Genomic DNA, 25,291 nt, shown 5'->3' on the forward strand with positions numbered 1-25,291 from the left:
GTGCTTACCATAGTACGTACTAGCGTCATATGAAACACTTAAAAGAAACACGTAATTGTTGAATTAAAAATATGTTTTTGCATGCAGATGTTTGGGGTGTTCGTCCAATGTTTTACAAGAGGTTTGTTTGTCAGGTTGAACAGTGAAAACTATCAACTATCACACACAACTCCGCTGCAGTAGGTGTATCTGGACTAACGTTAGCTGTTTGATCCCGTCATGAATTCACATACAACCTTCCCTTTTTATTAAATTATTCGTCGTGAACTGATTATTTCACCGTGTGTCACTTCCAGTTCTGTTCATTTTACAGGAGTTTGAAGAGAAGATAAAAGCTTGGTGTTAAGAAGCTGGTGAGGACGTGACATATGATTTTGCACAGGTCAGATTTATTTTTACACACTAAACACAGTTCCAGCTGACCTCATCTCACATCTGGTTATTCCATGTGTCTGCCAGGAGACTATGGCCATGTACACACTGTAAGGTTTCTGGAGTGACAAATGCATTAAATATGGGAGTGTATCCCGCCTACATTATCACTAGAAATAGCCCTGGAAACTGACATGATTGTTACCTTGCTAACCATAGCATTTGGCATCATGCGTCTTTGATCTCACTATTTTGAACCAAAGTAATATTACGGTGACCAAAACCTAATTATGTTCGTTGATTTTAGCTATCAACAGCGCCATCATGTTTTCATGTTTGGAAGTGAAAGTTCCCCATGTCTTCTTATTAAAAGCAACACTCATTAAGCACCTTTGGGCTTTGTTTTTCAGTCACTGTGTTTTGCTATTTGGCTTATTTCCAAGATAACATATTTGTATTTTTTTAAGGTATGGCAACACTGAGTCAGAATGTACCTTTTGATTTCTTGCACCGCACATACAGAAACTAAGATTTTACATATGACTGCATTTAAATACATCATTAACAACTAGTTCGGTTCTGTACTCACTGCGTAGAATGCAGTTGTCACTCCTGTAAATTACTGAACTGTGAGTGAACAAGAACAAGAGACTCATGATTTGGTTGTAAATCCATAGCTTTCTGCTCTTCAGAAACACATGGACCAGAATTTGACATGCACAGAGGAGAGCGACCCATGGTGGCGCACATTTAGCTCTACCTGCAAAGCCATGTGAGGGAAAGTAGTTTGTTGTAAACTTTTGTGAGCCATTAGTCTTATTTGAACATATGAAGATGTGATTCTATCCATCTCATGACAGGAACATGACTGTGAAAAAGGAAATCTTCCCTGCTGCCACAGACAAAGTCAATTTAACTTCTAGCTGGAGAAACAAAAAGCTGAAGCATCATCATCAAAAAAAAAAAAAAAAAAAAAAAAAAAAACCTACAATAAACGTGAACTACTCAAAAGTTAATTTATTTATCAAAGTGATCAAAGCTGCATTTTCAGCATCATTCCTTCGTCTTCAGGGTCACATGATCTTCAGTAATCATTATAATATACTGATTTGCTGCTCAAAAAACATTTCTGATTCATATATGTTGAATGTGTAGATGTTTAAAATCATACTGACCCTAAACTAGTGTATTTCATTAAATTTGTTTCTTATACCCCTCCATAGATGAGTTCCTGTTAAAGGTCCCGTTTTACGCGCTTTTTTGTAGCTTTGATTGTGTTTACAGTGTGCAATATAACATGTGTTCATGTTTCGCGTGTAAAAAAACACAGTATTTTTCACACAATTCACCTATCTGTATACCGCTGTTTTCACTGTCACAAAAATTTGTTTTTTTGCACAGCCCTAGCATCTAGTTAACAAAGCTAAACAGCGTTGCCCTTTGTGTAATAAGTTACAGAAACTGTTAAACGCACCAACTTAAATAATAAAATACACTTACCAGTTGTGGTCCATAAACAACGCCTTCTCCAGACAAATAGGGAACTACTCCATCTTTCAAGAATAATCTTTGTGCAAATCCAGCATTAAACTGATTGAGATTGAGAAAGTTGTCCACAGCAAGCTGTCCTCAGCAAAATGAGCTGCACATAGTTTTACATGTGCATTATAATTTTCAGGAACCGAGTTAAATATAAATTGTAACCATTAGTCTCCAAGTACAGCGTTCCTGGGAAGCCCAAACAAAGGTGATTGGACTCAGAGATGAAAATAACAGCGTTTCAACAACATGGCGACAAACACAAACAGCTCTTCCTTCTTCTCCGTCGGAGCGCAACAAGACCACGCCCCCTTTTTGTGAATTCATGTGGGCGGTGGTTAGTCAAAAAAACTGTTTTAGTGACGTCATTACTACAGGAACTAGAGGGATGTAGTCCAAACGGGTCGTTTTTTGTAGGCGAATTCTGTTAAATCTAATATCTCGCTTGGCAGTGAACTTTGAGCTTTAGCATTTTACAGATATTATTTATACTCTAACAACAATTACTTTTTTTCTTTTAAGTCTTTGATTTAACCTATTGAAATTCCAGCTAACATATTATATAGGGCTTATTCGCAAACACCGGAAGTAGCTAACAGCGGCCATAACATTACATAACATCTGTCCTGCCCCTAGCCACTTGCTGATTGTAGTTGAGGGGAGTAGGAGCCTAATGGCTCCATCTCGTCGATATAAAGAGAAGATAAGCTTGATTGGTGTGGACCCATATCAAATAGACCCAATAGCCTTAAGTAAAGATCCGTCCTTATTGCCAGCTGTAATTTATCCGCATATTTACAACTATCTCGTGCATACAGTATTCGAATACACTTCACAGGAGCTGAAAGCCTTCAAGTCACTTGAGTCATACTACTTCCTCTCTGGCAAGAGTCGTTCGGCAGCCTTCTTACTTTTGTCCCACCAACGACATCGTCAAACATCGTCGTGATCGCAGAGGATTATAAATGTTTTTTTGATTTGATGATGATCATTGCTGTAGCTAACGTTAGCATACCAGCACGAGGTTGCATCAGCTCTGTGTAATTTATATCTAAAAGTCGACACTAGAGGCTTAGTAACTACTACTTACAGTAGTTTGTAACTACATCAGCTACTAAAATTAGTTACACCACGATTACTTTGGGCATAACTTCAAGTCACAAATAAGGCAATCAATGAATGGTCAAAGATAGAGGTCGGTTCATCATCATTAGCTTTCTTGCAATCATGTGCTCCTTGGCTGCCATGAGAGTTTTGCAGGGAGGTTGGTAACGTTAGCATTATCGTCCACTTTAGCTAGGCTACTGTAGCCTTCATACGGTATGAGTCATATCAAGCATTTTATAATCCCACTGTCAAAACAATATTTAGCCTAAGCATACCTTTTTGTGCATTTACTGAACATTTGTGTAATGGCAACGACGTGTGTTGACGACTGAGCAGTGATTGCAGTCAGGTACAAAGCACTGCACCATGTTGCTGACGTTATCGTTAACCACTTTCACACGCACACAATATAAAATACACGATGATAAATCTAAAAATCAATACACAATACATATATAACACTATTTATTTACACGATTAATACTGAAAGAACTGCTATTACTGCACATTCACTATAAAAAATCAAATTCACTGGAGGAAAAATTTTGCGTGAGCAGCCGTCGTCATATTTGAAGTCCCTCAAAAGGCTCGTTCGCGAAGGTTGTGGCTTCAGTTGTGGCTTCAGTTGAATTCAGTTAGGCGCCGTGGTTTATGGGATGAGTAGTTCCTGCGCTCGAAATGAAAATATGTACACTGTCTTGTACCTTTGACTTTTTTTGGATTTTCTATTATTTTTTTCACTCAAAATGATATGTTGTATGCTTATGAGTTCAGCCGTAGCTGGTTATCCTCACACATGCTCTAAAACTCTTTTTTGTAAATCTTGGCTGTGGGCGGGACTGTGATGCTCTATTTTAGTAAACAATTCAACAAAAAAAATCAACATTCCCTTGACAGAATTGAGAAATGTTAATCCAAAAGAAAAACCACTCGCCCCTCCCTTAATCCATCTCCAACTGCTTTGTTTCTACATCAAAAAGTCTCAGATTTATTGATTGTAGCTCATTACCCATTTTCTCCTAGGATTATGTGAACTTACTCAGGCATCAGTCAATTCCTGAACTCTGAGAAATCCTTTTTCAATTTCTTCATGGAACCATGGCAGCGGGTACGATAATGACAGTCTCGTTTCTTGAGCATCTTCTTTCTTATTGTCCAGTTTCTTTGGATTCTCCATATTTATTGGAATATCCAAAGTGCAATAAGCTATTGTTTTAAATAATGTTCTTTCTTCAAAACATAGCAGTTTGTGATATCCGGTTCGCAAGCGAATCATTCGATGTAACCGGATCTTTTTCAACCAGTTCACCAAATCGAACTGAATTGTTTGAAACAGTTCGCGTCTCCAATACGCATTAATCCACAAATGACTTAAGCTGTTAACTATTTTAATGTGGCTGACACTCCCTCTGAGTTCAAACAAACCAATATCCCGGAGTAATTCATTTACTCAAACAGTACACTGACTGAACTACTGTGAAGAGAGAACTGAAGATTAACACCGGGCCGAGACAGATAATGACTCGTTCTCGAGTCAAGAACCGTTTCTGTCGGACGCGTCCGATTCGAGAACCGAGGAGCTGATGATACTGCGCATGTGTGATTCAGCGTGAAGCAGACCGACACAAAGAGCGTCTGAACCGAACTGATTATTTTGGTGATTGATTCTGAACTGATTCTATGCTAATGTTATGTGGCCAGGTAAACCGAAGGCTTGCAGTCAATGCCAATGACGCCATTATGTCGAGCGCAAAAGAACCGGTGAACCGTTTTCTTCAAGCGGTTTATAGAATTGAACTGTCAGAAAAAGAACTACTGGTCATCCGAAAACCGATGCAACCGGTTCTTGACTCGTGAATGAGTCATTATCTGGCTCGGCTTGTTGTTCATCTCTCTCTTCACAGCAGTTCAGTCAGTGTAAAATATTCATACTTTTTCCACATCCTTTCACACTCTCCTTTTGGCCAAAAACATATTTTTTTCTTGAGTTTTTGGCTGATTTTGAACTAAATTATTTTAGCTGTGGAATGGCACATATTCTGAGTAGGATAACATTAGACACTACTGAGTGTAGACCTGGTAGCATTCCACATTCTAAATGTTATGGTGGGCATTGGCTCAGGTGTTGAAGTCAGGTTCACAATGGAGGATCTCTCATGCTCTCTAGGACACTCCAGACAGGGATGACGATTCCTGTCTTTAGTGAGCAGAATGATGGCTGCTGGAGATGGAAAATGGCCCAAGGAGTCAGAGAAGGTGTTGTTGTCATCATCAATGACTCCCATGGTAAGAGAGGATCCACACAATCATAGGGTATAATCTGCAAACTCAGCACATGGACAGTGATCCTCCCCCAACAGCAACATCTGGTCAAGGCTGTCATTCCATCCCGCTCCAGATGAGATGTCTGAATCTCTGATGATCTCAGCAAAACTCAAATCTCTTGTTTAAGATTTAGGTTGGTTCATCTGTCATGTAAATCCTATTACTGAAAAGATGCATGATAAATCACAAAGAATATTCACAAGACTACACAGAAAATGTAACAATGGTTACTATTTAACTGACAAATGTTACTACTTAACTGACAAATGTGGTTTAATTAACAAAGTTCGGGAGGAGCACGATCAGATAATCATCCCACTTGGCACCTTGTGCATCTCGTTTAGCTAATCATCTTAACTAGCACACAAGCATATATATATCCAGTCTTCATACCTCCTGTCCCACAACAGTTTTTCGGCATGGACGGTTTGTCAGCATTCGGTTCGCTCTGTCTGTCATCTTATCACAGGCCCAATCTTCCTTCCGACGAAGATATCTATACGCTGAACACCAACCACCCGAGCTCGCCTCACTCGACAACACGATTGTCCCTCCAGGACCGGGCTCTCTTATAATGCTGGATCGCAGCTGTGCTCCAGTTCTCACCGCAGCAAGCCTCTCTCGCTTTTTCAGCCGTGGCGCAGTTCGATGCTGCCTCCACTAGCGGCGAAGACCGTGCGTTGTAGTGATATGTCGTTCGTGAAAGAATCGTTTTTTTTTTTTAAATAAATCTTTTATAGGCGAATTAATCGTTCTCAGTTTACACTCATTTATGAAGAATTTTCCAAAGTTGTCATCCACAATGAGCGAGTTTCATATGTCTATATTGTAATACATGTCGAGTTGATTAAATGGATACATGTCGTTCGTAAACGCAATAAACATTTGACATATCTTGTTTTAATAAAATTAATGAGAGTAAACCGGGTCAGTTAGCCATTTAGCATGTCAATCTTGCAAAATGTAAAGCCCAGTTATAGGTACTGTGCACATATGATTGTTTACATATTTAGCATACAAAACATAATTCCACATTTAATCCCCGATTTATGAACGTGAATATATAGACCAATATATGAACTGTCTGACCACACAATTAAAATGCTAATTATTCAAGAAAACCTCGAGCTTTGCTCATCTGAACAATTTAAATAGACTTCATATACAGAATGCGATTATGAAGACGCTAAAGTTTGTTAAACGACGTTATGACTTAACTCTGTCGGATGACGATGCCACTTTTTAACCACGAAGCAAAGGCATTTTTCCAGAGTTGTCATCCACACCGAAATGTCTAAAGACATTACATTTGCTTTACTATGCATGTTTAAACCTTACTGAGATGATACAGACATAAGTTTCATGCAATTATTCTGGCAGGATCAATAATTTAGGGACATATTTCACCATTTACTGGCATGATTACTCAGAATTAAAAAAAAAAAAACACAACTGCCTCGTGTTTGGCTGCAGAACAGCAAGTGTGAGTAAATTTTGTATTGTCTTTTTAGGACTGTAATATGAAAATCATGCAAAGTAAATATCTTTAGAAACGGCTTGAATTTGAATATCACATTACTGCAATTAACGTTACTGCTATAGACATGTCTGTTGGTACAATGGTTTAAAAAAATAAAACATGCTACATCGTTTCAAAAGCCTCTATTTCCACAGTCCATATTACAAGAGTTAAACAGCATCCCAAATTTATCTGCTCTGGAGGCCGTTTAAAAGGGCCTGAAGGCCAAAACAAGAGGAAAAGATGCTTTTCCAACAGGATTGTATTAATTCAGACAAGGTTTGAACAATTGTCAAATCAGCCAACAACTACAGCAGCCGAAGCAAGCACGAAGCTACTTTTACTTGCAACATGGGCCTGCACATCCCAGTATTTCCATCCTGTTACTTCTAACCAGCTCACGTAGCAGCCATTAGCATAAGGCTGCCTTATTTTATAAAAAAAAAAATTTAAAAAAAAATTAAAACACACACACCCTCTTCAGCCAACCCCTCTAACGCCAGTCCATCCCTTCACTAAAACTCCTTATATACCATAGTTAACTCTCCTAACATGCCCTATATATCTGTAACGGTCAATCCTCACTTCACCCATCCTTCCGCAGGAGCCTTCTCTATATCTCCCCACCGCCGTACCATTGTCTGCTCCCGCAGGAGCCTTTTCTGTTTATTCCTCACTGACACAGCAGTGTCTGCTCCCGCAGGAGCCCTTTCCATCCTTCCCTACTGCCGCAGCAGTTCTCGCTCCCGTAGGAGCCTCAAAAAAAAAATTATCCAATTCAACCTCATCAGGCTCGCTTTTATGTCCAACTCCGGAATGCTCAATCTAAATTCGTGCTGGATCCTCCCTTCATTAACGACTTTGGTAAAAAAATATTAGTAATCGAGTATTCTAAAAAAAAAATTCCATCGATTAATCGAGTAATAGGATAAAATGTGTTTTTGCTTAATTATATTGATGTGCGCATGCACAGTAAATCTGACGGGTAGGATAAAATGTCAGGACACCAGACTTTTATTTTGATGGGTTGACGTACCTTTTCAGTTCTGTGTTTGTGATGTGATGCTAGTTTTACTTAAATCAAATGATCAAATGCTCATGAACTGACTGTCAGAGCAGTTCTGGAGATGGTGTTCATGTGTTCAAGTCCTTATTTAGTGAGACAGTAGACGCAGAAATTACCGCAAGCGTCACGTGCGCTTCAGTGTGTGTGATAAAGGAAGTCGCGCTTCTGCTCCATTCATTAACAGAGACACACAGAACATGCAGGATTTACATTTAAATAGACTGTTCTGGCTTAATATTTAGAGATATTAGTCCACATCATGAATTTGATGTAAGTGCAATTACTTATTTTGATTAATTCAATAAAAAAATTTAAAAAAATGAATGATTGGCAAGTTCTGTGCCATTCCGCGTTCAACTGTAAATTCTGTTTTTATGACTTGATTCCGCGATTCCCTGCACGTTTTCTGCATCGCGGAAATTGTAGGGCCCTAGTCTCTATCTTGCCAGCTCTATCTTGCAATGGACACATGCCACGACGTTCTCTTTACGCCCTCAAATCAAAACACTGCTGACTCCTTGCAGTACGCGATTTCGGACGCAGCGATTGTCTCCTTCCGCCAACAAAAAATGCGTTGTCACATTTTAAAAAAAATAATAATAATCATTGCGAAAGAACATGATGTGATATTTAGAATAAATTTAAAAAGGCTTCGAGGCAGAGGAATTTGCCTACATAATTTTTTTGTAATCGAGTTACTCGAGGAATTAGAATTGTTTCAGCCCTAAACGTAAGCAGCTCAAAAGGGGCCTCTCACATAATCCGATAGAGGCCCTCGGTTGTTGTTCATCAGACATTTAAAAAAAAATGCTCAAGGGCAGACAGGGTTCTCCCTCCCGGTGGAACAGAGCTGCTGGCTCCCTTCGGTCGCAGTGAGAGTCCTCCATCAGTTGCATCAAGCCATGCCTCGCATCGCAAGGGGGACTCGCCTTTCCGGTGCAGCAGAGCAAGTCTTCGGATGCAGCAAGGGTCCCTCCAACAGTCGTATTCCAGTTAGCGTCAATCAGGGCTCTCCCCTCAGGAGCAGCACTCCCGCTGCAGGGTTGCGAACACCCTACGGAGGCTGGGAGAACCCTCCGAGGTGAAAAAACGTGCCAATGGGGGACTCCCCCTTCTGGTGCAGCAGAGCCTTTGGATGCGGCGGGAGTCCCTCCAACAGTCGTGTTTCTTTGCCTTCTCAGCATCGGACTAGGGCTCCTCTTCCGGTGCAGCAGACCCACAGCTCCCTTCGGTCGCAGTGTGAACCCCCCATTTGAGTTATGTTGCAGCCTCAACGGTGGATAGGGATCTCCCTCCCGATGGGGTACAGCCGCCGGCTCCCTTTGGTTGCATTAGGAGCCCTTCATCCGACGCACCGAACCGTGGATCGAATCTCATTGCCTATTCAGCATCTGACGGGGCTCTCCCTTCAGGTGCAGCAGAGCCGCAGCTCCCTTCGGATGCGGCGGGAGTCCCTCCAACAGTCGCTTTTCTTTGCCTTCTCAGCATCGGACTAGGGCTCCTCTTCCAGTGCAGCAGAGCCGCAGCTCCCTTCGGAGGCAGCAAGAGTCCCTAATTTTTTGATATACGGCATCGTGCTCCTCTCATAAGCGGCTCGGAGGGCTCGTCGGTAAGACATTGCGAGCCGCAGCTCTCGTCGAACACTGCACGGGCTCTCCCGGTCACTCTGCATTTTTCTTCCCAATACGCAAATTTTGGGGGGCAACTAAATTTAGCTCTATGGCTGCTGTCCTATGCCCTTTAAGCTTCTTTTGGGGAGTTATTTGGGTTTGGGCTATGCTCCGGGCACAGACCCCTCCCCCAGGACAGCACGCCAAAATATGCCTACTATTCGCCTTCAGATTAGATGTAATGTGAACTCGTGAAAGAACTGAAAAACAAAAAGCAAAAAGGGGAACTAAAAGAGACAACAGGTGACAACAATAATTAACTAAGGAAAAAATAAGAGTGAGTAATTAAGCTTAAAAGGAAACTTAAGAAAGATGAACAGAAATACAAGAACATTTTACTAAATAAAACAACTTTTTTTATTGATTTATTTATGTATTTTGTTTACATGTGTTACCCATGAATTGGAAAATTACAATTTTGTGTAAAAGCTTGGTTTCCTGAAGGTGTTACTGACACAACTTATTGGTTCAATAGATACTCTTCTAATAATGAATGAATAAAGAATGGAGATTTATTACACACATTAATTCTGACATGTTGTTTCAGTGACAGAGGTTCAGCTGCAGTATTAATGTCATTAAGAGAAAAGAAGAGACTGTGTAATCTATAGCGATTCATCAACACAGTTTCACTGATCCTTTATAAACAGTAAACCCAGGATAGAGTGGCTGAGTGAATGCGGTCTGGACTGTGTGGATGAGGCTCATTGTGTCCGAGACGCTGTAGAAAGACAGAGTTCCTGCACTGTGATCCACATACACTCCTATTCTCCTGCTGATGGGCTTTACATGGAGTTTAGTTTCTATGTTATTGTGTCTGAGTGAGTAACTGGAGGGAGAGCAGTACAAACTCCAGGACTGATCATTACGTCCAAACACACACTCAACGACTCCCTTCCTGTTGATGCTCTTATATGAGACTGATATATACACACGTCCACTCCATTCAGTCTCCCAGTAACAGCGTCCAGACACACTCTCTCTACACAACACCTGCTCCCAATCATCAAATCTGTCTGGATGATCAGGATACGGCTGCTCTGTGCCTGTGTGTGTAATCACTCTGTTGCTCTCAGACAGACGTAGGCGTTTATTCACAGTGTTTGGATCCAGAGTGAACTGATGGGAATCTGATGGAGATCAAACACATCAGAATCAGGAATTACGAATGTGTTCGATCATTTCATGCAGCTGAACTCATGTTCAGTGTAGCACCAGATTACCAGGAATCCCAGGCGATCATAATTTACTGCATCAATTAAAACTCTTGTCATGTTTTCTTTAATCTTCACAGGCAGAACAAGAAGACAACCACTTACTGATTGTTTTCTTTCTGACTTACATTGTAGGAAGTCGTCCCTGATCCTTGGAACACTGTTGTTTTCTGTGGAAATCAAGACATGAACAGAGTTTAATCTCATGGCAAGAGAAAATTAACCCTGCACCCATTCCCAATACATTTCTAATGTGATGTTCTACATAAATATACCATTTATGAAAGCACAATAAAAATTCTCCAACAGAGAAAGGATATTTTGAAAAAATGGCTCTGCTGTTTATGGAGCCCAAATCATTACTGTATACCTGAACTGATTAAAGATGTGATTTGATATAAGAGAATATTACTCAGGTTTCATTCTGTCCATCATACAAATCCCATTGCTTCAGAAGACTTGGGTTAAATTACTGAAGTTATATGGATTACTTTTATGCATGGGCAGTTGTAATATATGCACGGAACCCTGCCCATAACATGCAAAAGAATAAAAATAAAAATTACGAAAGAATAAAATAAAGCATATTTCATTATATTTGGAAAGTTGTAAGGGTTTAATTACAGCAGATTACTTTAGCATCGCTTTCATCGTCAGAGCGCTTTTCCCAGTACATTCAGCATCTGGATCATATTCACAATCTCAACCATATGCTCAAAACTATAATTGTTCAGTGCCTCCAGAAACAATATTTTGATTGCTGGCAGATTATTCGCAACATCCCCCATCAAATGACAGTGACGATTATATCATAATCATCGCGTATCAGTCATCGTAGCCTTGAGGAATAAAGGTGAAGTGCACTTATGGAGTCATTAGATATTTAATTGTTGAACAGGTAAAATATACTTAATCTATTTCTTACCTTGTGTCGCTAGCGACTCTATACGCTTTTTACTTATATTAAATTGGAAAACAGATATTATATTTTATAGGTATTTAAGGGTTAAAAGCAGAGCCCCTGTTATTTCTTTTGATTTATTTACTCTATACAAACAGCACAATTTTCTAGGTGCCTAGAACTCACGATAATCTTTTTTTAATTTTTATTGGTCATTATTAAAATATTTTTTTAGCTTATTATTTTAGTGGTATCTTTGCAATTGCAACTTGACAATGTCAGCCTCACAACTTTGAAAGTGAAAGTGAAGTGACATTCAGCCAAGTATGGTGACCCATACTCAGAATTTGTGCTCTGCATTTAACCCATCTGAAATGCACACACACAGAGCAGTGAACACACACACACACACTGTGAACACACACCCGGAGCAGTGGGCAGCCATTTATGCTGCGGCGCCCAGGGAGCAGTTGGGGTTCGATGCCTTGCTCAAGAGCACCTAAGTCATGGTATTGAAGGTGGAGAGAGAACTGTTCATGCACTACCCCCACCCACAATTCCATCCGGCCCGAGACTAGAACTCACAACCCTTCGATTGGGAGTCTAACCCTCTAACCAAACCCTCTAACCATTAGGCCACGACTTCCCCAATTGACTTTGTTTTTATTATAATATCAGTTATGTTATGTTGCATTTCTTATTGTGCCTGTAAAGAATTGCTGATTGTTGTTGTTTCTGTGAGAAATCACTTTCAAAGTCTTGAGGTCTTGATGTCAGAAGAGAGAATATATTATCAGAGATAATGAAGCCGAGACACTTCGCAGAGAATCTAAAGAATCTGTGACTACACATTCTTTTATACAGTTTTTCCGCAAGGCATGTTCTATACATTTCATACATAAATAGTAGCAGACAGGAAGCCTCAATTTATGTTTTGTGAAAGGAAGAGGCCTCATCGTATATTTTGTCTAATGTCAAAAGTGGATGTGCAACTTCACCATATGTCTTCCTGTTCCATTCTCATGCAGGCTTCACAGGCAAATACATGATTATAATAGTAAAATACCTTGATACATAAATGGCAGTATTACAAACAGATTTTCCAAGTACTTTTTACCAAATATACCCGTGATGACGTGCGAAAGAAAATTTGCATTCTTAAAGGCCACATCTGTGAGAACTGACTTAAATTTTGGGTTGATATTTACCTCTCATCAGTTTTGATTCGTGTCCAACAAGCACAGGATCCTCAATGTTGCTCTCAGTCTGAACTGTGCGAGAGAGAAACAGATCAGAAGGATACAGTGACATTAAACCACATGAACACATCTGCAAGAGGAGAACTTCAGCTTATACACAGCAGTTATTCATTTATTTTTGTAAACCATTAATTATATTAAAATAGTTTTAAAGGGCCTTTTTCATATTTCAAATATATGAAAATATCAACTTTTTAGTTTAGTTAAATTATTATTATTATTATTATTATTATTATTAATGACACATTAAAGTTCAGTTTCACTTTAAACTATTACCTTGATTTAGTTTGTTCTCTAACTCTTTAGCCAGATTGTTATGGTTCATCTTCCTCAGGATGTCCACCGTGATCTTCACAGCTTCTTCTGGTCCAGAGCTCTTAATCAGTAGATCCACTGTGTCAAGAGCGTCTGCCTTCTCCAGAGCAGCAGCTGGAAGGCTCTTTTGAATCTTTAAGTGCCATTTAAACCTCTTCAACTGTTCTGTTTCTAGATCATCCAGAACAGCCAGAAGCTGCTCTGAAACATACGCCATCATCTCTCACTGATTCACTCCTGCAGAATAAGCAGTCAGTAACAGTAAGCTGATTTGTGTAAAACAACTGTATGTACTTTCATTTTTGTGTATTAATGAGCAAAAAAACTATAGTGATACATTCTTAGAGAACCGTGTATTTGCTAACTTACCATAAAAAAACCTTTCTTGTTCTGTACTTGCTCTGAAAAAAAAAAAAACTAAACAAAAAAAACTTATCCTTGGGAAAGCTTTACTTTAAACGAAACTAGAACATTCTTGAAAACCGAAACTGGTTTTTCAAGTGGGTTGAGAGTTTTGTATTGTGACGTGTAAGCCAAATTAGACGTGAGAGGCAGTATGTGTTTTTTTCTCATTGGTCAATAGCACCTTTCAATACATATTATGCAAATAACATGGGTGTTCAGCAATATGCCGGCTGCTGAAGAGGTGTGTAGCTTAACACGGTTAATAAATTCACATTTAATTGTAAATTATACTTGTATCCAGGTGACCTTTGTACTCCTAAACAACAACCCAAACATGATATGGTGTCAGTGTAAACAGACTTTAAATGCCTGTGATGAACTGGGAAGCAGGCAACCTGCTTAAAGCACGGTGCAAGTTTAAACAGCACACAGAGATAATGTTCAGCACCCGTGAAGAAAAAAAAATGAAAATGTAGGTTTGAAGAGCCATTTTTAATGCATGTTCACTGACTGCAGGCAAATCAAAGATCAAATTATGTTGAGCCCAAAGCAAATGTGTTATTTGCACATTATAAAACATGAACATTTTGAGCTTGTTAGAAAGGACTGTAATTATCCAAACAGATATGAGATGAACTCTTAAGTACAAGAAATTCAATATGATATCAATATTTTTTGTTACAATGCATGTGGGTAAGTAAAAACATGCCATTTAAAGACAAATCACATTTACATGACACAAACTGGCCATTAATAACACATTTATCACAAAAGCAAATATGAGCAATTTTTTTTTAATTCTGTGTACCAATAGGTTTAAAATCTAATTTGACTGAAATAGTGTGATTAAATAATAATACATGACACATGCTCATTTACAGTAGATACTGTAGTTCACGTTGCACCTGGTTTTTCTACAAATAGAACCTAAAATAAACAAATACATATATACAAATACACCCCCCCCCCAAAAAAAGAAAAAAACAGACATGCTTACTATAATAAAAAACCATGGTAATCACAAACGAGACACTAACCATAGTTTCACCATGGTATTTGTAGTAAACCTATGGTTATAAAAATGGCAATAGATACGACAAAAAACATGATTACTACACTTTTACTATAGTAAAATCATAAAGGCTCCCTCTGCCCAGATAAACCCAGTCACTTTCTAGTTTTAGAATAATAATATTGACCCTCCTGCTTATTATGAGCGAAGAATGGATTTACACACTTTTATATCCGCATTCATTTCAAACCAATAGGCTACATTTATTACACAGTTGTGTTATACAATCATTACCACCAGAAAATACACACTAGATATAGTTATATATATATATATATATATATATATATATATATATATATATATATATATATATATAGATAGATAGATAGATAGATAGATAGATAGATAGATATAGATATAGATATATAGATTAGTCTATGTGGAAATATATTTTTTTATTCATTGTTTTTTCTAAGCCTTAACTGGGGCAAAATACCGCGTATCACAGATCACATCAGGTCATCTGTTATGTATCTGCTTGTTTTGCACTCTTTTTTTTTTTTATAAAACATAAATTCAAACAGACAAAACAGGTAAAGGAGAGTAACAGACACATCAAAATTTTTACAATCTGAAAGAAGAAGAAGCTTTTCATGGTCATTCCTTCATATAGTCCAAAATATTGGAAGAAAAACATTGCCATGCATCTATGGTACTAGGTTTAGCCTTGTCTATTTGTGCTGTTGTGTATTCAGAATTTACTTTTTAAGAAGGCTATGAATCCCAAATGTTTAACACACAAGTGCAGAGTAAACCAATTTTGTATTATTTAGTCTAGATGGAAATAGGTGTCCACGCACAACCCCCGGCTTTTTTGTGCCACCTGATTTTTTTAAATCCTTAAATTGTCTATTTTCATAATCTGCCACGTACCAATCTGAAATAATGTCCCAAAGGGGTCTTTTTAACCCTTTGCTGCACCCGACCGGATCCAGAAAAATCAAAAAATGATATAGAAAGTGGCATAACATTAGAAGTAAACAACATACAGAAACAAATGAACACATTTTCCCATACAATTCTGACCCCAGGAATTTAATGGATTGGTTATTTTTGACATTTGACAACATATTGACCTTATTTTTAGACGAAAATTGCAAGAAATGGCCAAAAATGTGTAGACGATCAAATATTTTTTCGTTCTCTCAAGCGCATAGGGTGATTTTTTTTTCCACAACCTGTTATTTCTTTATCATTCAAGTGTCTATTTTAGGGTTAAATTGGGTACCAAGCTGAAATAATGTCCAAAATGCTTAATTTTAAACCCTTTGCACCAAACCCGAAAAATCTAAATATGATGTAAAGTGGCATAACTTTTGATGTAAACAACTCACAGAGACAAATGGACACATTTTTCAATACAATTCTGACCCCAGAAATTGTTATTTGTCATGTTTTACAACATCTTGCCCATCTGTGGTCAAAAAGAGCAAAACAAGTTAATTTGACAGCATTTTTATTATACTTAGCAGTCTGAAATGTGGTTTATTTTAACCTTTTACTTCACCTATCCTGAACCTGAAGATATTTAAAATAGTTTTACTTTTGAAGTAAACAAAACAAAGCAAATTTACTTAACAAATAAAAAAAATACAAGAAAAAAAAGGTTAAAAAAAGCTGACTGGGCATAAACTGTAAGTTTTTGAATTTTGGGGATTTGCAGTTGGCAGTTGGTGGCCTTCGGTATCGAGAAGTATCACAGACTCTGTGAAGAAGTCAGTTCACCATACCACATGAGGGATATTTGTGAACAGATTCCATTGATATTAGAGTCCTTTGGATACAATTGGCTATCACCAATACTGCTATAAAAGGTTTACAGGGAAAATAAATCGTTTAGTAGTATAATAAAATCACTGTCAAATTAACTTGTTTTGCTCTTTTTGACAAATGACAAATAACAATTTCTTGGGTGAGAATTGTATTGAAAAATGTGTCCATTTGTCTCTGTGAGTTGTTTACATCAAAACATATGCTACTTTATATAATATTTAGATTTTTCGGGTTTGGTGCAAAGGGTTAAAAAAGAACCCTTTGGGACATTATTTTCAGCTTGGTCCCTGGCAGATTATGAAAATAGACACTTTAAGGATTTTTAAAAATCAAGTGGCACAAAAAAGACGAGGGGTGCACGTTGTCTTCTTTGCAGCTGTAAAACCAGCAAACACCTGATTGTGAGCTCTGGGTTCTGTAACAGCTTTCTGAACATCATATAACATGTAGTTCAGGATCACCTGAGATGAGGGAAAAAAATATAAGCAACATTTTTAAACAATTTAACAAACACATGCATTTCATATCACAACAAATATATTGTTAAGTACATACTGAGCAAGGTGAATGCCAAATGAAATGTGCTCTAGATCTGTTATGACATTTAAAGCAAATCTTCTGAAATCTGTTGTTTTGTTTACCTGAGCAACTGCAGATGTGATTTGTCTCCCACCTGAAGCTCCAACCACCATTTTGACTTGTTGGTTGATTATTATTATTGTGGGAGACACTGAAGAAAGTGGCCTTTTAACTTTGTTAAAAATAATAATAATAATGATAAACATAAAAATATAATAATAAAATGTGCATGTTTATTTCAAATGTGGTGTCATTTATTATTGTTGGACCTTTTTTATATAAATACCTGGTTTAATCAGATTCACTTTTTTTTTTTTTCAAAATGAAAATCTGTGAAATCTTGCATCTGGTTATTAAATATAATGCCAGTTGATCATGACCACTTTAGAGCCAAAACTGTGAAAACACATGAAAAATAAACATAAGAAGAATAACAAGAATAAGAGTATCATAACAACAGACACCAAAACAGTACATTAACATTCTGTTAGTAAAACTAATTAAGGTGGTATTTTTAGAGAACTTGTTTTGGTTAAAATACAGTAAAAGACAAACGTCTGACACAATGAATGACTCCCTCTGACTTGTCTCCCAGATTCCTGGTTCGTAAGTGCTCACTGAAGAACAGGAGCAGTGCAAAACATAGACAAGTGTAACAGGCCCAAAACTAAATCAAGGAGCACCACTCAATAACCTAAAGTTAGTTATGCTCATCATAACTGTCTTGTTCGGTGTCATCTTTAATCTTACTCCTGATGTAGTCTGCAAAGCTGTCTTTGGTAATTTTATGGATAAACTGTGAAACAAGATTCACAAGATGCATACATATGGAAACAGTGAAAGGATCGAGAAAATAATGTAAAATGTTACTTCAGTTAGATCAGGTGATGCCAAAGTCACTTCAAATGTTCTGCACTTGAGATGTTTTTATATAAATAAACATATTGGTTTATAATAATCCATAGTAATAATTAAATTATATTTATTCCTATGATTCCTGCTCCCTATGTCCAGTTTGGCTCCTTATGTACCTTGGTGCTTTGTAATATTTTGACTCCAGTTTTCAATAAATATCACTCTGCATTTGGATCCAGCTTGCCCATTCTTTCTGAGTTCATCCCTCATAACATTTATAATAGGCTTTATTTATAATAATCTCTATTAGTCATTTCTTATGATCCACTAGAAGTGTGGTACTATTTGTTCCTACAGAGACATCACCCTGTGTCTGTGTTTTATTACTTTTTTCATGTTTGGGAGGTTTTTGATTCCAGTGCTGAGTTTACAAGAACTTGCTCTGTAGTGTGTGTGGCTTTGTTGAAATAAAAACAAAGAAATGGAATGGAAATTGCTGTTTGCTCTTCAGATTACAACTTGTTTTCAAAGGGAATGGGCATACACCCCATTTAGATGTGCAAATGTTCATATTCTCTTCACAAAAAGATAGAAAGATCTGCTTTTCATATGCTTTTATCAGAACTTTTTTTTTTAATTGTGTAGCTTTAATATTAAGGATACAAAAGACCAAGCCTTTATTTTTAATGTTTAATGTTTTCACCGTGTGGGTCTCCCATAAGCAGTACAGAAAGCCTCTATTATATGATGATATGTCAAAATTGTATTCTCTGCTGTAGAAGCATTGCTGCTTGAGAGATTGTAACCTGAAATTAAATTTTATTATTTGAACTGAACCTTAGAATATTTTACAAGATTCAAACAAAGTTTAGGATAGCTCTGGATCTTCAATGGGTTAAAGCTGGTTACAGCAAGTTGTGGAAATCTTATAATGTCATTTCCCTTCAAGATGGTGTTGTTTGAGTGGCAAAACACTTCACTGCAAGACAAGAAAGCAGATCAGAAGTGACAGTTCAGATGCAATGGGTATATACACACCTGTAGTATTATGTCAGATTATTAGCCTTGTGGGCACATCTTACATCACAATACACAGGAGTGGTCATTCAAGGGTTAAAAAGACAAAAAGTTTTGTTGGTACTTTACCAGGTTTTGCATTCTGCAGGTCTTTGTCTGATGTGTTCTGTAATTCATTCTCTGGCATCAGTTTTATCCACCTTTGCCTAAAGGTTACAAAGACATTCACACCTGGTCAACGCAGTCATAGACTATAGAAAGATTGAAGACATCTCTACTTCCACTGTAAAAAGTGAAGCTAAAACATCTCAGTCACACGGGCGAAATGACGTCTTTAAAAAAACGCTAATTCAGCTTGAATGCGAGTGGCTCGCGCTGCTCCTTATATACCCATTCTGCGGGCTCTCAGTCTGAGCAGTAGTGATCAAGAGTTCACTAGTCCGGTCCAAACTTCTGCAGACCCAATTCACAAGATCACCATCAAGACACTACACCTTCAAATAACTCACTAAAGGCAAAATTATCATCAAGATGAACACTTGAACATCAACATGACAAGAACTACCTAAAATGCTGGAAAATATCTGAGTTTGATTATTTAGATTATTTAAAACTCTTCGTTTACATGGAGAGGGTGAGGTTTGTGACCTATACTGCAGCCAGCCACCAGGTGGGGACTGTAATGTTTTGGCTTCACTTTTATGGACATGTTTGACACATTTGGCCAACACTGTGGTTTGAGGATACAAGTTTCCAAAAACTACAGCACATTTACTTCCAAGCGGCTGAACCTAGTTCTTCTTTCAAGTTCCTCTCACAGATACTATGCATTGTTGCTGGGAATGAAAAAAAAGTCATTTCATGTCAATGTCATGTCAAACAGATCAGGTGAATTAGATCAGTGACAACTTGGAAACTTAACTGGGTTTTTAAAATGCAGTATGAAATGGGTAGACAGAAATCAACAGCAAATAAAATACAATCTGCAATATCTTCCAACACAAATGCTTTAACTACTCTAAAAACAGCTATGTGTCTTTATTATAAGTCAGTTATTTTCATAATTAAAAAAATAACAATTAAACAGAGTTTTGATAATTCTGTTGTAATTTTCCCTTTAGTTTGCCTCTGTGTATTAGTAAGTTACTTCTTTTTTTTCTTGTTGAGAACAAAACAAAAACATGATCAAATGCTCAATCTCTTCTTTAATCATAAAGTTGAGGAACACTATCGTTTTTCTAGGGAGTCGTTAATTTATTTAACAAACCTACTAAAACCACACATCTCAAACGTGACAAACCGCAGGTCAGCGCTTAGCGCCGAACAAATTATTTGTATTGCTCTGCGCTTTTTTGATACTAGGAGATTTCTCTATAATGTGGACGATGCAGAACATGTGGGGAAGGCAACAGTGTGTAGAGCCGTTCGTACAGTATGCATTGCACTGAAACGGTTTCTACACACTTTTGTACAGTTCCCAAGCCATAAACGTGCGCTTTATTAAAGAAGAATTCCACAGGGTGGCAGGTATTCTGTCATCTACTTCAATTAAAATACATTTCTTAATACGTTTATTTTGACTGCACACACACGTAAAGGATACACAGACTTCTTAAACTTATAATTAATCTTAATTTCAGGGTTCCCAAATATGATTGGGTGCATTGATGGCACCCACATTCCTATTAAAGCTCCATCTATCAATGAGGGAGACTATGTTAATAGGAAGTCTGTGCATATCATCAATGTGCTGGTAATAGCTATTTTGGCTCCTTAAGATTGGTTTTACAAATAATAAACTTATTGCTCTACACCGGGGGTAATATGTGATGCAACCCACATCATCACTAATGTTGAGGCAAAATGGCCTGGGTCTGTACATGATGCCAGAATATTTAGAGAGTCATGTCTGTGCAACAAATTTCAACAGGGTACGTTTTGTTAGACAAATGCTTGCAGTCTTTATTACATTTACAAAACACCTCAAACATTAAATGGTTACTTGCTGGGGGACAGAGGATATCCTTGCCTCCCCTAGATGATTACAGCCTACCGTGATCCTGAGCCCGGGCCACAGACACGCTTCAACCGGTCTCACAGCAGAACACAGGCCAAGGTGGAGAGGACGATAGGCATTCTGGATAGGTTTCAGTGTCTGCGTGGGCTCAGGGTCACTCCAAATAGAGCATGTGACATCACAGTTGCTTGTGTGGTACTTCACAATATTGCCACAATAAGAGGAGAGAGGCACCCCCCATGTCCTGATGGAGATGACCCAGAACACCCATTGAATCTAGCAGACCACAGAGATGGCAGAATGCTTCGAGACATAATTTGTCAAAATCACTTTATTTAATGTGTTCTATTTATTCATATCCTGAAATAAAAGCGACATGACAGATTTGGAATTATTGCTTTATACACTTAAAAAAAAAAAAAGTTCATGTTCACATATGATTTTCACCTTAAGGTGATGCTCCAGTAGTTCCATTTCAAGTTTGGCCTTTTTAATGGTAAAATGATACTCAAGTAAAGTACAGATCCCTCAAAATTGTACTTAAGTACTGTACTCAAGTAAATGTACTCAGTTACTGTCCGGCTATGTATATCATGTTAATATATTGCCATAGTTAAATTCCATAACATGCCAATTAAAGGTGATACCAATTTCACATGTTCACACATACATAAGTTCTTGCATTATTTTATTATTATTTTTTTGTGTGTGTTAATTCTTAATTTTTGCCTTGATAATAGAAAATATGAGCTAGGCATCATGTATGACAGTAAAAGATTGGATATGAGCTACAAAATGACCAGATCCTGCCATTAGGTAAATAGAAGACTTGTATGTATAGGGCTTATACGTGGATATGAAGAAGACCTATATTTCCTGTATATGCACATATATGCACCTCAATTTTGCCTATATGTAGCATATATGCGCATATATGCAGCATATATATTATCATATATGTGCATATATGCAGCATATATGTGCATATACACTGCATATAGGTTTCATATATGCACAAATATCCACATACAGGTTCTTTCCATGTGGGTAACAATAATCATAAGGTTTTACCCTGGGTATTTCAGTGGATCTCACGTTGGGTTTATCAATAGCTGTTTTAATAGTTCTTCGAGTGAGTGTCACTGTCAGAGATGTTGCAATCACAAAGGCAATGAACAGATATATGAAAGCAGAACAGAATAAAATGCTATGTTATTTTTATTATTATTATTATTATTATTAATATTATTTTAAAATATATTATCAACTGGCATGCTTGACAAAATCATGTGTTGTCAGTTATTCTTTTTGTTGATCCTTTTATCATGGAATTTAAAATTCCATGAAAATTATGGAATTTACTACATCCAGAACCTCTTCAGCTCTGAGAACATTCAGATCTTATTTTACATTACAAAGTGTGTGTGTGTGCTTCATTCCATTTTTGGCTTGCTTCAGCGTTAAATAGCAGCGGACCACCAGTATGAAGAACCTGTATATATATATATATATATATATATATATGTGTGTGTGTGTGTGTGTGTGTGTGTGTGTTTGTGTGTGTGTGTATGAATTTTAAGAATCCATTAGAATTAATGAAATGAGATGTTAACCATTAAAAATGAGTTAAATAGCACAACAACAAAAAATAATAATTCTTGAGAAAGTAAAACAAAACACTATATTAATGAATACTATGTTCCCTTTCAGTCGATCACGTTCTACGTTCGAAAGAGACTGACAAATGGTATCTCGCCCGAGAGCCCAATCACCTTCGAGTGGTTACAAAACGAGCCAATGGTCACTCGCATTCAAGCTGAATTAGCGGTTTTTTAAAGACGTCATTTCGCCCGTGTGTTTCTGGGTGTGGTCGATATATCTCTCCCAGGCCATCCACTGCAAAGGGGCATGGTCAGTAATCAAGGTAAACTTCCTTCCCAATAGATAATACCTCAGCTCCAGGAATGCCCACTTGATGGCCAATGCCTCCCTCTCTACCGTGGCATAGCGCTGTTCTATGGGTGTTAGCTTCCGGCTGATGTAGAGTATGGGATGTTCCTGGCCGTCCTGTACCTGGGAGAGGACAGCTCCCAATCCTGTGTCCGAGGCGTCTGTCTGCAACAGAAAGGGACAGTTAAAGTCTGGGGCCCGCAGGACTGGTTCTGACGTGAGGGCTGTCTGTCTGTATGAAGCAACGGTAATACCCCGGCAACCCCAGGAAAGCCCGTACCTGCATCTTGGAGCTGGGACGTGGTGCGGAGAGGATAGCCGTTACCTTCTTCTGCTGGGGTTTAATCAGGCCGCGGCCCACCTAGAACCCCAGATACTTGGCCTCGGTACAGGCGAGGTGGCACTTCCGGGCGTTGGCCCTCCCGAGTCGGTCGAGGAGTTCGTCCACTCTGGGCATTGGATAGCCGTCAAATTCCGAGATCTCATTCAGGCGGCGGTAGTCATTACAGAACCGGAGGGTGCCATCAGGCTTCGGGACCGGGACCAGGACGTTTGGGCTGGACCAGGGCCTCCGAGATGGTTCGATCCCCCTAACTTCAACATCTCCTTAACTTCCTCCTCGATGGCGTGTCGCCGAGCCTCCAGGACACGATAGGGCCGCTGCCTCACGATGAGTCCTGGTGGTGTTCGGATGTCGTGCTGTACCACGTTGGTCCGCCCAGGGAGGGGGCAGAACACATTGGGGAACTGACCGACCAGGTGCTGCAGCTCCGTCTTCTGGGTGGTGGACAGTTGGGGCTGCATGTCCACAACCACGGAAAGGAGGTGGTAAGGGCGGAGAGCTGGGTCTGGGTTCCAAACCACTTTTCTAACAGGTTGATATGGCACAACTGGCTTTCCCATCTTCGCCTGTGTTGACACGCCCTGTAGGTGACCGGGCCCACCTTCTCGGTCACGGTATACGGCCCTTGCCAGGTGGCCAAGAACTTGCAAGCCGCATTGGGGACCAGGACCAGGATGTGGTCTCGGGGCTGGAACTCCCGTGGCTGCGCCGCCCGATCATAGTGGCGTTGTTGGGCCCGCTGCGCTTGACTGAGGTGTTCCCGGATCAAGGGCATCACTCTGTCTATCCTTTTCCGCATCAGACGGATATGCTTGATTGACGACCGGTGGCCGGCTGGCTGCTGCTCCCACGCCTCTCTTGCGACATCCAAGAGGCGATGTCGTTTGACGATGAAGTGATGATGAAGTGTGGGACCGGATGGGGCCCTGGCCGGACCTCCTTCCCCTCGATGACCCAGACCTGGGCTCAACAGTGCTTCAACCGGTCGTCTTCGTGCTGGGCCTTGCTGAAGTTGCCCTCTCCCGACACCTGCTGGAAGACATCAAGATAGAGGTTAGGGACACTTGGGGACTCACCCTCTCTCGCGCTGTCGGATGCCAGCAGCACGGGACGACGTCGGTCCCCCTTCTTCCGGAGGTGTCTTTGGTGACTCCCACAGGGGCTGACAGGCTGGGTGGCGGCGAGGAGGAGGCGGTCGAATCCGGGCCAATCCCTTCTGAGGAGCATCGGCACCGGAAGGTCCGTGACGATCCCCACCTCAAGCGGCCAGGATCCCGGGGCGGCCGAAATGGTAACCCGCCGTGCCGCCACCTCTTGGGTGGACACACGTGATGGCCAGACGAGCTTTAGACTCCGGACGGGGGGACAAGACAGTGTTGGATGGAGTGGTGGATTTATTTGGGTGTGAGAGTTTCGTGGTCAGGAGTAGGAAGTGCTGCACCAGGTCGTGGTGGTGTCCCAGGTGCGGCGTGTCCGTGCGTGGGGGTGCTGATCGGTCATGAGCTTTCTGCAAGGGAACACGGAGAACAGCATTAGCATCCAGTCTTCTGGAGTGATCTCTCACTTGTGTATCAGTGGCGGCAGCTTATGTTTATATATATATATATATAAACACTTATATTACACTACAGTGTACCGGTGTCATGGTTGCAGCAGACACAGACACAGTGATACCCATGGATGGGTTGATGGATACCTCATGAAATATGACAGAGGACCCAATATTTCTTGATCCATGGTGTGCAGAAACAAAAATGTTCTTTTTTTCATATAAAAGTAAATACAAATTAACTGATTCCATTTAAAAAATATTACACACAAAGATAAATTAAATGATTATGAACTTTTAATATGAAAAATGTCACCTTACATAAATTTGTTCCAACTAAAGTTTATAAGTTCTAATTACTAAAACTGTCAAGGTGCAAATACTTGATATTATAAGTAAACACAACTTACCTGAGTCAGTGCAAAAGATTTGTTGAAGACA

General features: G+C 39.1%; 1 protein-coding gene across 1 annotated transcript; it reads right to left on the reverse strand.

Annotated features, from left to right (window-relative positions):
* Positions 1-9,957: 9,957 nt before the first annotated feature.
* Positions 9,958-13,765, reverse strand: LOC127943324 (tripartite motif-containing protein 16). Its single transcript, XM_052539697.1, has 5 exons — positions 13,657-13,765; positions 13,249-13,524; positions 12,922-12,984; positions 10,941-10,982; positions 9,958-10,728 (listed from the first exon to the last, which is right to left on the reverse strand). The coding sequence occupies exons 2-5, from the start codon at positions 13,505-13,507 to the stop codon at positions 10,217-10,219; spliced, it is 876 nt and encodes a 291-aa protein (XP_052395657.1). The 5' UTR covers positions 13,508-13,524; positions 13,657-13,765; the 3' UTR covers positions 9,958-10,216.
* Between the last annotated feature and the right edge of the window lie 11,526 nt (positions 13,766-25,291).

This window comes from Carassius gibelio, chromosome A22 (genome assembly GCF_023724105.1).
Source record: "Carassius gibelio isolate Cgi1373 ecotype wild population from Czech Republic chromosome A22, carGib1.2-hapl.c, whole genome shotgun sequence".
Lineage (NCBI taxonomy): Eukaryota > Metazoa > Chordata > Actinopteri > Cypriniformes > Cyprinidae > Carassius > Carassius gibelio.